Source organism: Hermetia illucens, chromosome 3, assembly GCF_905115235.1.
Source record: "Hermetia illucens chromosome 3, iHerIll2.2.curated.20191125, whole genome shotgun sequence".
Classification (NCBI taxonomy): domain Eukaryota; kingdom Metazoa; phylum Arthropoda; class Insecta; order Diptera; family Stratiomyidae; genus Hermetia; species Hermetia illucens.
This window is the reverse complement of record NC_051851.1, coordinates 21,031,478-21,045,477: the sequence shown is the minus strand read 5'-3', so window position 1 is coordinate 21,045,477 and position 14,000 is coordinate 21,031,478. Positions and strand designations below refer to the sequence as shown.

The following is a 14,000-nucleotide window of genomic DNA, read 5'->3' as shown; positions in this document are numbered from 1 at the left end:
CGACATATGATGATGCAAAATATCATGTGGCACACCGAGTTAAAATATCAGAGGAATTTGAGGTCCAAGGCGGAGTCCATCAGGATTGGACCTCGTCACCGATATTATTTCTTCTTGTTATGGACGACGCACTTCATGTTACCTTGTCCGGAGGATATAGAGTAATCCAGTGGACTATGACATCCTTTCTCAAACACCTCAACTACACTGATGACATCTTTTTGCTTGGAAATTAATGTATTAATTTGTATTAATGAGTAGAGCATCGAATCGATGAATTTGTTTATCTAGGAACCGTGGTTTCTAACGACGGTGCCACTGAACTGGATGTTGTCCGACGCATTGACAGCTAGATCCGCTTTCGCTGCCCTGTCTAAAATCGGGAAATGCAGCTGTCTCAACACCAAGGTCAAGTTGAGACTGTTCTGTGCTAGTGTTCTTTCTGTGTTGCTATATGGGAATAGCACGTGGAAAGTAAACTCCACTGTTATCCAAGAACTCCAAGCTTTCGTCAATACCTGTCTGCTTCTCATCGTCGGGGTTCGTCGGCCTGACCCTATTTCAAACGAAAAATTTGGTCAGCGCATAGGCCTGAAAGGTGAAAGGTGAAAAGGTCACACATTAAAGAGGGGCGACAAATGAATTGCGGACTATGCAATGCAGTTGATCCAATTTTCTTCGATCGCCGACGAGTGGTTCGCTCCAAGGTACTTGGTGCAGAACAGTGGAAAAGGAGTACAGGCATCTCAGCAAATCGTAGGGAGGCTCAAACGCATATCAGGTAACCGCGATCAATGGTGCGAAAGAATCCATGCGAGCACTGTGTGTTGCGCCATCGGAGTATCCTTAGGTCTCTTAATAAATCCATGGGTTATGATTTCTGGGAATAAGCCCCGACCGGTCAGCATTTCTACTTCCATTGAAGTTCTTCAATATGTGGCCACTACGATTTGTTATTGTTTTCTCTAATTCTGTTGTTAATTTTGGGATATGAAGGAAAGACTTGCACTTCATTTTATACTCCTTACATCTACTTTGGCGTATACAGTTTCTCGTGTACGTTTAGCTATTTTGCTCCTTTTTGGTTGCGCACTTGAATTTTTAACCCCATCCCACCGAGAAGGAAGACGCCCGCTCTTTAAATCTGATGAAAACTCGTGACGGTCACCCTTAAAAGTTATGGTCTCTCAAAATACTCATCATATACTATTAACAGGGGTTGTTCGATTCTTCTATATGTTAGAAAGGGTAGACCATGGGGCGGGCAAACCAGAATTTGTCATGGTGAAGATCCTCCTCCTTTTTGTTCTGCCACCACTTTTAAGCGGGGGGAGTAACTACCATGATTGTTCAAAGGGGTTTGAGGAAGAAGTTCCACCTCTCCCTTATTACCCTTTCCACCTGCAAGAATGGCCTTTAAAGATAAATCCTACCGGTTTGGTATCAGAACAGCTCGTTTCAAGGCGCTATGGATTTTCAAAGGGGCGGGGAGTGACCGTGGCAATTCCCTGATGCGATAAGAAGCGACCATCCGTTTTCTTCTATTTATCCTCCCCATCCTCTTGCCCTCATGTACTAGGCTTGAAAATTCAAAATTCACCATAATGATATCAAAAAAATCTTCAGTTGGAGGAGGCATCATTTTTTAAAGGAGGGTGACCGAATGATGCTGTTTTATCACATCTCCAACCGAGCTCACAAATGACACAAATGGTAAATGCGAAAGCAGACGATGCTTTTCTACAAATTTCCCGCTTGCCTTTTATGCCACAAAACTCCAATACGATGATTTCTTGAATCGCCCGCCACAGACAAAGAAGGACACCAGCTATACTTTGCGTAATCAATAGTTCGAAATTGTGATCAAATCTAAAACAACAACAATTTCTCCATAAATAGATGTTTCGTCGTTGCCTGAACTGATCCGCTAGGTTGTTAGGCATATGCACGTAAATGGCCGGGTTAAATAGTTTATGAGGAAAACAATATGTTTGAATACCATTCTGGGATTTGAAAATTCATGCAATTTGACAAAAGTTATAAGGTTATAAGGTTAGGAACCTAGAAATCTGAAAAAAAAGCAAATCACAGCAACTTATTTCCACAGGGCAATGAAAACTCACCTCAAAAACACAATCACGGGATATAGGATCATAACGGCGAGTGGATGGCATCGCATATGAAAGTATAGGGTTCAAGATTATTTCTGCTGACCTTCCACCAAGAACACTAAATGCTTTAGATGGCCAGCCGAAAGGATGATGTATTATGACCTGATATCCAAAAACCAAAACAAAAGTCATACGAAACAAGGAAGCACATATTCTTACCTTCACGGCAGAGAGTCCTAGATTAATCGCAAGTCCACTCCGAGCTCCATATTTTGACGTGCTTACAGGCCAGTCAGGTTCATTTTCGTCCCATTTGGTTAAACCAAGGTTATTCGTTAAGGAATTGAAGGCATAGCAAAATCTCCCAACTTCAGATTTTTGTAGCACGAAAATGTCGCAACATCTAAATGTTTTGTAACGCCACCAGCATTCGTCGGTAAACAAACTTTCACAGGAATGGGTCAAAAATTGAATCGCCTTCGAGATATTTATGGAATCCGAAAGGGGAAGTAGCTCATCTTCTGACGGGAGAACGTCGAAGAAAATGCTAGAGGTAGCGTCATCCAGTGCACCAACCAATGAATCGAATAAAACCTCGATCTCCTCGGTGGCATTCGGAATGAATTTCTCCTTAGCTTCCTTTATTTTGGTCTTGTCGACACGGGAATGGCTGCAAACAGTAACCGCAGGAAATGATATATCGCTGATGGGATAAGCGGTACTTTCTACAACTGTCCGCAGTGGTGAACTGTTGAATCGGTTTGCTAGTAGAATGTTTAGGTAGGTGGTCCCGAAAATGGACAATGTCACTATACAAGTCCATATCAACCTGCCAAAAAAATATTCGACTTATTTTGCTTCTGTTGCTATTTCCCTAAAATTGCAGGGTTAAAAAGTTTGGTAGCCCCCAGGGCACTTTCTCGGACACCGTTGTGTCCGTGTTGTTGTGGTGGGGGCGTCTATAGTAGTAAACACTAAGGGTGTCTAAAAATGGAGTATGGAAACTTTGGATTTGAACTCTTCAAGTGGTAAGAAGTCGCAGACATCGAATCCCCTCATTTCCCCTTACCGGGGAGAGCGGAACAAAGGGAAGCTGATGACGTGGACGTTACCGGTTTAATTAAGCCAAGTGAACCTGGACAGGCCCCGACTAATGGTAGAGGAAAGCACTACAGAAGAAAATGAGGCTTCTTCTGCAATGAGGACGTAAACATAGCTGCATCACTAGCGGATTCTTCGGCGGAAGTTTGAGATAAACTGGTAACCTGCTGCACTGGATGATCTCGTGCGCAATGCTTAATTGTACTCCGCGCTAGGTCCTACATCTACGGTTTCTGCGAGGACTAGGACCAGTGTGCCGGAAGGTGATGAAATCAGCGAGAGAGATCACAACGAAGCTGGTCCCTGCCTCCACGAATACCAAGGCGAGAAACAAGAAGACTTATGTGCAAACTGTAGCTTCGTTTCTGACTGCTACCCTGGGAGTTTCATCTAAGGCTTTGGTGATGGACTCTTCTATTTGGAGTACACTGATAAGACTGCCGTAAAATGTCTCCAGCAGGTAAAAATGCCAGGAAGGGCAAATCTGCAAACATAGTTGAAGGGTTTTCAGGTTGGTGCTCGAGCTGGAACAAAAGAGTTTGAAGGAACTCAAGGACAGTCACCATATGGTGTTCCCCTTTTTCTGAATAGATTGAAAGTCAATCATACCGGGAAGCTGTAGAACATCATCTTCATTTTGAGGGAGAAGAATAATAATGGTCTTCGGGGGCATTTTTGGTGTGCTTCCCTACAATGAAACCATGGATGGAACTTCCGGAAGAAAGGGAACAGGCTGGACGACTGATCTACGCAAACCGGACACTGTAAACTAGAGGAGGCATATTAGGTTGAGTTTATGTCGAAAAACATAGAAGTGTGTCAAATTAACCGACAACATGCCAGGGCCTCCTACCAGAATAACGATGAGAGAAAAAACGTCATAGTTTTCTCTGCTTACTTACCCCTATGGTTCTTTGTGTCCTCTACCAACGCAAGAACAAAAGGATCTGGTAGCCTATGCAGAATCTAGTGGTCTTAATGGGTCGCAGCGCGAACGTTCAACATATTTTTCAGGCAGTAGCAAATGCAATCCCAGAGGAGAGAAGTTATTTCATTTCATTCCTCCAGCTGGTCTCATGACTGTAAACTTAGGTTGCGTCCACACATTCTTTGTGCCAAGAAGAAGTGGAGTAATAGACCCCCCAAAGTTCTTATTATTGATTAGAGATTAGGGGGTGCTAGATGAGGTCCCACTTACATTTTAGTCTATTTTAGGCGAACAGTCTGTAATACAAAGACGTAAGGAGACTGGATTAGACAAAGTTCAATTAATTTGTTGCCAAAAAGTGTGGCTCCTTTGGCGTTAGAAGATAAAATGGAAACTTTGAATCGAAAACTTTTATAGTGCCGTGGAGAGGTTTGCTCTCTTTGTCGAGGCAAAAGTGGAAAAATGGTTCCTTGGTGGAACTGTAAACTGTAAAAAGTGGATTTCCTGACAGACGACTTCTGAACCGTGTTTGTAAAAGTGGTAAGAATGAAAACTGGTTAAACTTGCGGAACTCACAGAGGGAATATAAGAGGCTCGTTAGGTGATTGAAACGGGATTCCTTTAGAACGTATTGTACTGAACTGGAAGGGGGACATTAAGGCTGTGCAGATACCTTAAAAGGGATGAGTCCGCCAAGTTGCCGGGCCTCTTGGAAGTCCATCATGTGGTAGAACAGATGACAGAAGTGAAAGGGGGAGTTTCCTGGAAACCCTTTCAGAAGGTTCACGAGGAATTGGAACATGGCGGTAGCGGTGGTTGCCAATGAGTCAGAACGGCAATATTGGCCTGCAAGCACTTCAAAGCGTGTGCCATGGATGGCGTATATTCAGTGGTGCCAAAGGAGGGTATAGAGGACTTAGAGCGACTGCTGAGAAATGTTTTCTTCTTTTTACTTGCCTACCTCGAGGTAGGAGGTAAAGATAGTCTTCATTCTGTTTGGAATTGCCAAATCTCCCATCAGGCACGTCCCTTTGTGCTTCGAAAACTCAACCCCGGCGGCATTTTAGAGTGGGCAAGCGGGCTACTGGCGTCGATATCCAGCGGCGATAGTGCGTGGGAAATTTGGTTACTTTGCCATCTAACGCTACATTACTTCTTGTAGTGTGGACTGGAAGGAGCTTAAAATTTAGAAGGTCATCACTGAGGACCACGTTAACCCTAGGCATTCGAAATTCTTTGCGGGAGTCGGAAAGGAACATGGATAGTCCTCGGATTGACATGAATAATCCTGTTATAAAATTCGAACGTATAAGATTGCTTTTACCGAGAGAACTCATAGATGAACTATCTGAATTCATTAAGGAGAAGAGGAATATCCATCGAAACATCAGGGCTCTGATACGGGACATTGAGTTGTCCCTTATTAGGGTGGTGGAAGAAAAAAACGCTCAACGTCAGGTGGCAAAGTCAGGCGGAAGGCACAGGTGACCGCTCCTCAACATTACTTAAGTGAGAACGTGGCCAAACGGAGTAGGGATAGAATAAGTGAACCGCTTCTTTGAAAAAAGGGGAAGAATTTACAGATCGTAAACCCGGCAGATGGGAAAAAAAAAGATTCGTTCGAAAATAATCATTATTTCTAAGAAAGGAGAAATGTCTTATGCCGATATCCTTCGTGAAGTCAAATTCTGCTCCGAATTGACAGCCCTGGGCGGCAGTGTGAGTCATATCAAAGGTACGCAGGAGGGGATCTGATGTTGGAGCTAAACAAATCACGCGAGAAGAAGAAAAGAAGGTGCTAGATGAGCAAGCAGAAGTGAAAGCTAGAAAGCAACAGATAGTAATCGAGTACAAAGACGCAGAGGAGGTCACATAAAGATGTCTGTGTCACGCAAAGGGAACAATTCAATTCTAGCGGAATAGAAGAAAGTGCGATAAAGAGAATGAAGAAGGCATATGGAGATGCAGACCGCTATTATTATCTTGTGCGTATCAGGGGTTTTTGGCCACCGCGGGCAAGGTAAGAATAGGTTAGGTCTTGTGCCGACTTAGGGAGCAAGTATCTCTCAGGTACCGCGATTTCCGTGAGTACGATTGGTTTAGAAGGTGCAGGAAATGTAGCGAAGAGGGCCACGTTATCAAGGATTGTACTGGAGATCCACCATGCATATTATGCAATGCGGAAAACGGAGTGGACGGCAGCCTCAAGCATTGCGAGGCAGCTGAACACTTGCTTTCTTAAACCATCCAAAAGATGAATGTGGACGTGCCGGTAATTTACAAACCTTACCGAAATTACGGCCGTTCAACGTGCGTGAAAGGTCCATCTGGAAATGGGGCTATATGGGCAGTTACGTCTTTATGGTTTCACGTGAGTATCTGCCTCGTCGACTTAATCCCACGGTCTTCTTAAGATAGTCATTGATTTTGTGACCACAATCAGAATCCCGCTGAGGCAAGCACAACGGTATCTTCTTTCTTCCCCCGTTTTCCTCACCGCCATCTCAAACCACCCGGCGAATGGGGCATGCGGAATGTAACCCAATCTAGAAAGAATGGTATTCCAGGGAGCCGGCTTTGCAAGAGCAAATGCGATCGGCGTCTATACCTACTGCTGTAACACTCCTCCTACTGCAACATTAGGACAATATGAGAAGCTGCTAGATGGCTTGGTGTTGGACGCTAGAGACCACGGTCTCAAAATTATTGCCGGCGATTTCAATCCGTGGGACTTGCACTGAGGAAGTCTAGTGACGACAACTCTGCTTGTAATTTTCGCGGAGCTGTTTATCGTATTAGCCAACGTTGAATGTGTACCCACCTTCCGAGGCAGAGGAGTAGGCTTAGTGAATACTACACCCACAGTGACCACCAGGCCATCTTTCTTGACATCAGAAACAAAGGAGACGACAGTGCAATGCGCAATAATGGGACAACCAGGACAGCTGACTGCTCCACAGGAGTTTTGAGGAAGGGACATTCCTGGCGGCTTTAGAAGGAGGTCAAGAACGGAAGGAAATGACCGGCGCTGACAAAATTGAGTCAATCATGTTAGCTGGAAACTGAGGCATGCGACTCGAAGGTTCCACTACAGTAGGAAACCAAACTACTGATGGTACCAAACAATCTCGTTGTTGAGATCATCGTGTCTACAAGTGAGGAGGCTTTGCCACGTGACAAGGGGGAAACCATAACATCGCCAGACGGAAAGAATACCGCGAAGTGGCCTCAAGAATGTAATATGGGAAAATAAACGGAATTACTACAAGCAGCTTTGCTTTAAGGCAAATACGAACCCGTGGGGCGCTGCTTACAAGGTTGTAATCAACAACATCCATGGACGAAAATCACCCAAGCGACCTACCTGCGACTCTTATTCAAAGTAATCACAATTCTTTTCTCAGAACAGGAAGAAACTGGACCTCAGTCAACTGGACGTCTTCTCAATCTCCGGAGTGGCCGAGGAGGAACTACGAGAGGTCTGTAGATAAATTGAGAATAATAAGGCTTTGAGATGCGACGGAATTCCAAACAAAGCCCTGAGTTGGGTGATAAACAACAGGCTGCTTCTGTTCATCGAGCAGCAGTATGGGTCGTAATGGTCGTGGACCTGACTAGGGAGGCTTGGGCTGTTGGTAAGTGCTGCGCATTGGTGACAATGGATGTCAGGAATGTCCTTAACTCAGCCAACTGAAGTAGGATTAAAGGCATCCTGGCTAAACTGGGTGTCTAAGGCTTATATAACTAAGAGTTACCTTTCGGAGGGACTTCTTTGGTACGAGATGGATAACGTACCGAAGGGATATGTTGTGAGAGCAGGAGTTTCCCAAGTTTTCGTATTGGGGCCCCTGTGTGCAACGTTGATTGGCTTTACATACGATCTGGTGGTGGTAGTAGTTATAAAACACTCCGAGGAAAACTAAACTAAACTAACTAAACTAAACATAATGGGCGATAAGGCGGAGGCGGTCCTTATTACTAATCGTAGGAAAAAAAGCAATATTGTCAAAATCTGGTGTTAGTAATCACGAGGTCGTTTCAAAATTGATGATTAAATACCTGGGGTTTTGGACCGATGCCAAGTTGAGCTTCACGCAAAAAGTCAGCAGAAGCTAGTTCATTTTAGCAAAGACGACGGCTAATATCGGAAGGCAGGTGGAATCCATCTACCATACGCAGTTCCTATCAGCAGTGGACAACATGGTGAACTAGGGAAGGGTGAGTTCGGCATACCGACCAATCGCACCGAGGATGTGCAGCCCATATAGGACAATATTCGGTGAAGCAGTGTGTGTTATTGTGGGGATGGTTCCCTTGGATCTTCTAGCGAATGACGCACACTGTCACTACCAGAAAAGCAATGCGAATCCGGCCGATGTTACTGCAAACTTCCGAAGAACTACTAGAAAAGTGCTGTACACGGAATTGCAGCAACGTTAGGATAATTCCGAAAAGGGCCGTTGGATCCATACACTGAGAGATGTTTTGAAATATGGATCGAGCGAAAACACAGAGGATGGGATTACCACCTAGCGCAGCTCCTTACAGGACACGGTGGATACAGGAAGGTACTTGCATCGCTTCGGATTTAATGAGTCCCGCATACGACGCTATACACGAGGACCTGGAGCATGTTGTATTCTATTGCTCGAGATTCGCGATTTAAAGAGGAGAGTTAAACGGCCTCCTCAACGCAGTTATTTGACCCCATAATCTCGTGGAGGAGATGCTGAAATTGGAAGTAAATTGGAGCGTGGTAAACGCAACACCAACTGCGATACACGGAAAGCGCAACGGACACGTGACTTAATCGTGCTGGTGTAAGCCAGAGTCCTGCTCGCGGAGTAATACTTGACGGTGGTCTCGCGGAGATATGGATGGAAAAGCCGGGTTGTTTTCCACCACCATCCGGAAAAAAATAAAAAAGTGTAAGATACATATCGAAGTCTGGAAAAATGCAAACCCAACGCACTTCTTCTTACTGAAATTTTTGGAGGGACTGGCTGAAGGTCACATTTGAGGGAAGGCACTAAGGTTGCACCCACTAAATGAAAACCGACGTGAAAAGTCATGTGACTCTGCGTTCATTCTTTGGTTTCAGAGATAGAGGATGGAACTCTGAAATGTACGTTTGCGGTGGGGTATTTGTCGGGAGCGGGGGGGGGGGTATTCGTACTTAACAGCAGAGTCAACGAAAGATTGCCCACAAGGAGGTGTGCTATCGCCATTTCTACGGAGTATTTTGATCGATTCATTACTATGTGAACTGCAAAATTTGCCAATACACGCTCAAGCTGGTGTTGATAATGGAATGATGTGTCGAAATATCAAATGTGCAAAAAATGGCATGGCCTTTGCCTCTCATAGATGGAGAGTACAACCCTTTAACTCCTGGTAGAAAAAACAGCATTGCAATGAGAGAAGCTCATAGGCTAATTCGATTAGGAAGCATAAGGAAACAGCGGACGTTGAGAGCCCAGAGCATTGGAGGAGTTACTGGCAGAAATGAATTCACTTCTTACATTCTCGGGTCCCCATATATCTGTTTGATAGAAGATACGAAATTTCCCTGAAACGCAGAGAAAACTGGTATCTTTCGGAGGAATGTGTGGCGGGATATATGGAAGTCTTCTAGACCTTCTTCTTTTTCTTCAGCCTTTGTCCCGTTCACAAGCGGGGTCAGCTTGTCGTCATCGGTTTCGCCATTTGGTTCAATCGAATGCCCGATCTGGGTGCAATCTCGAGGTTTTTAAATTCCCATCCAGCGCATCAAGCCACCATTGTTTCGGCTTGCCTTTGGGTCGTTTACCATCAAATTCAATGTTCAGACCAATCTTGGCAAGTGAATTCTCGTTAGCACCAATTGCGTGACCATGCCATCGAAGACGCCTCGCTCGTAATGTTTCCACGATCGATGCAATCCCATAACGATCGCGCATATCCTCATTTCGGATATGATCAAAACGTGTTATGCCACTAGTCCAACGCAATATCTTCGTCTCCATTACCGCAAGACGCCGTTCATTGTCTTTTATAGTCAGCCAACACTCAGAACTATAGAGAGCGACAGGACGGATGACATTGCAATACATTTTTGATTTGAGACGTTCGTTGATAGTTCGATAAGAAAGAGACAAGTTGTGGAACGCCATTTCATCCAGGTTGCGTTAATGCGTGAAGCAATTTCATAAAGCAGTTCTCCATTGGCTGATAGCGTTGATCCGAGGTATTTAAATAGCTCAGTTCTGGGCAGATGCCGCTGCCAGTGATTGGTCATCAAAAATTTAGTTTTGTTTAGATTCAACCTGAGACCGTGTTGCATGAAGTAATCATTCCATTTTTGGACAAGTTGCTCGAGATCATTTTTACTGTCAGATGTTAGGAAACCATCATCTGCATAAAGCAGTGTATAGGGCGTTGTATGTTCGATGTTCCATGTGAAAGTGAACAAGAACAAAGAGGGGTGGTGAGAGAACGCTTCTTTGATGAACACCAACAGAGACACGAAGCGGTTTTGATACACCCGCCAGCCATACTTTGAACTTTACTTTTCGGATAGTGGTAGAGCAGTTGAACTCAGCGCATGAGTTCTTCTGGCACTAAGTGTTTTCGTAAAGCATACCAGATGAGTTCGTGTGGCACATGGTCAAACGCTTTCTTTAGATCCAGAAAAGCAATGTGGAGAGGACGATCTTTCTCGCGGTGTTTCTCCATGTGTAACCTCGCAGCGTGTATTGCTTCAGTAGTTCCGCAGTTTTTGACAAACCCGGCTTGATTCGCGGTTATTTCAAAAGGAGAACAGGGCTCTGGAGGAGAAGTCCACCTCTCAAGTAAGAACCAGTAAGGCCGTTGGGACAACATGAAATTACAGGCTAAATGTATGTGAATCTAAGGGCGGCAAACTGGGTGATTGATGAGCGGTTGAAGGTCAGACGGCAAGGCTGCGCTGAGAGCATTGAGTAGTCCTCTCATTACCCCGGAAACTATTCAGGAATGCATTGATTGAACTCTGTTTCTACGTTCAATACGGTAGAGCTAGTCTGGATACCTGGTCACTGCGGTGAAGAGGGAACTGAAATTGAGGATGCTTTAACTAAAGAGGGTCATAATGGGACACTACGGTCTGAGTGCTCAAAGGCTATGTTTCTCTTCACTTTTTTCAATACCTTAGTTACTTTCAAACATAATTTTCAAAATCTTCTAACACGAGAATCCTTCCGCATTTATGTTTCCCAACACCCTTTACTCAGTTTCTACTTCCGCCAACGAAGTTTTTATTATGCTTTAGAACTCATAATTGCCGCAATCGCACTTTTACCTATCTAAGGATATTTAGTAATTAATCCGGTACGGAAAATACCTCTCGAATAATTTCAGCTCATCCTCAACCATATATCTTACACCATGAAGGGACGATTGAAGTAGATACATTTTAAGAAATGATCTAATACCACGCGCCGGATTCTCTTGGACATCACTTTCATCCCGTACTGCAACCAGACGCTTGTTCGTGGAGTGTGAACACCCTTGTCCCGGAAGGAAGTCCTTATTTAGATAAAGGAAGTCCTTTTCATACAACATTTCGATTCACAGTTGGATAGACACTGCGGAACAGAAAGTAAAGATATTGGTAATATATAGTAGTAAGGTAGCATATGGGGCTCAAATGGGGGTTGCGAAGGGGCTTGAATTTCCCCCCCTTGGAATGGAGAAAAAAAGACTGTTCTACAGCTAGAGCTAAGGATCCCACCTCAGTAATATGTTTGCGTGGCGTTGCAGTGCGAAAGGAGTCTCCACCCCATCATGTATACTAATCATGCATGCATAGTGCGACAATGTGAAAGGATAATTTAGAAAAATAATTGGTTTCATAAATGCTCTCTGTGAGGCAGTTTAAATTACTAACGACGAAAATCTCGGTGTTGACCTTGTGAGTACTTTGATGATCAGAAAGAAAGTCCAGAACACTCGGGCTTAGGGGTGGGGATTGGCTGACCATGAAATTGAAGTTTAATATAGAAAATGTCCTTGCTTTTATGTTCCCATAATTAGTGTTGTTAAAAAAGGAAACAAAGTAATAACCCATGTTAAGAAGATTTAAGAGCTTTTTTGGAAATCAATAAATTATATGATCTTTTCATTCGGTAAATACACCACACTCCTTCCCATGCGGGAGTTAGAGCGTGCGTGTGTTAAGCTAGCGTTTACTAAAATCCGTCACCGGTCCCTCCAACCTGAGCCCTCGCGAAACCACCATTTAGGTACTACTTCGCGGAGAGAGCTTGCCTATAGGCACATGTACTTCTAACCCACTTAATTTCCCCCCTCCTTATTTCCTTTAGTAACTCATCGTGTATTTTTTTGCTGAGACGTGACCTTGATCTAGCTTAACCTTAGCTCTCTGTAACTACGCACTCCCAGTAACGCTCCTTCAAATGCTTGACTCATATTCCCTCTCTCTCTTCATCTTCTTTGACAATGAAATACTTCAGGGCCTGGATCCTTCGGTATGCCATCGCATCCATTACAATCAAATCAGCGATGCAGGTACTACTAGTAGCAACCACTGAGTGCCGTGAGAAATTGTGGTAATTGGTCTCCCCGTGTTTTTGCTCAAACCACACCCTAATGTTGGGAATGAGCTCATTGGTTTTTTAACTCTTCGCTGACTCATATCATCTGCGTTGCTAGAGATCATACGACTCGGACCTTGCCGTAGTTCTGCATTCTATGTGCCCTTCTATGCGTCCTGCATGATAGAGTGGACTCATTTCTTTTGCCTTTTCTGGAGCAAGCACTCATTATGCATGGCATTCCACAACAGAGGACCCAGTATCGTGCCTTGTGATACCGCCACTATGACGTTTTGCCCTTTGGTACCCTCATCCGTCCCATACCAAATATGATAGCCAATGCGCCTTTAATTCGGTTCCAGTTTGGGGGATAGATGCGTTTTTGACATACGGTGCCAACCTGGCACAGCAACCTGCAGAGTTCAGCGATTTTTTGGCAAACTCATCACAACACCGTAGAACTGGCGCGCCAAAATCCACAACGGTATTCCAATGGCTCATTGCGGTTGTGTGCCACTTTCTAACAGTCTAGATGCAGATGACTCTCTCCATCTTTTTCCCATTGTATCCACCAGTGAGATCGGACGATTTGACGGTGGATCTCAAGATGGCTAATTGAGTTTAGGAAGCATACTGACTTTTGCTTTTTTCTGCTTCACCACAGAAACCATGGAGGTTGATTTATATTAGCCTCATCTACAACTTGCGCTGAGGGATGCCCAGCAGTAGCGAGCAATATGTTGGTAGTTCCGACCTTCCTTCCCTATGCATTGTCGGCAATTTGGGCTAACTTCGAAGTCGTTGCTGAACCTCTTGCTACCAACGGTTTGAGCCCTGCTTTCACTGATAGGCTGATGTTGGCGGTTTGTTTCGCACCGTATGACGTTGGCAGCAATTTTACCGCTGAATTTTGAAGTCCGATAAAGTCTAATTTCTTCTGGATGGATACACTCGTACAGGCTGTTTTTCCTGTCTACCACATCCGAGCTGACGCTGCCGATGTGGGAATGGGTACTGTTCACTCTATAGAAACTAGGGGAAGCGCTCTTATTCATGAAGGGCAAAAAAACACCAGGACCTGATGGTATTCTCAGCAAAGTGTTGAAATTTGTATGTAATTATAAGCTGAACTTGCTACTTAGCGCATTTAATGCACGTTTGACAGCGGGTGTTATTCTCTTCAGCTGGAAGGTTGCGAAACTTGTGCTGATAAGCATTGGCTAATGCGATCACGAAGCACAATCAGCGAATAGTCCTATCAGTATGTTGGACACAACGGGGAAGCTG

General features: G+C 44.4%; 1 protein-coding gene across 1 annotated transcript in view; it reads left to right on the top strand.

Moving 5' to 3' along the window:
* The first annotated feature begins 3,101 nt into the window (after positions 1-3,101).
* LOC119650900 (pickpocket protein 19-like) overlaps positions 3,102-14,000 on the top strand; it is a 40,215-nt gene continuing 29,316 nt past the window's right edge. The window contains exon 1 of the mRNA XM_038054080.1: positions 3,102-3,139. Within this exon, the coding sequence (XP_037910008.1) occupies positions 3,102-3,139 (38 nt within the window). The remainder of the gene's footprint in view (positions 3,140-14,000) is intronic.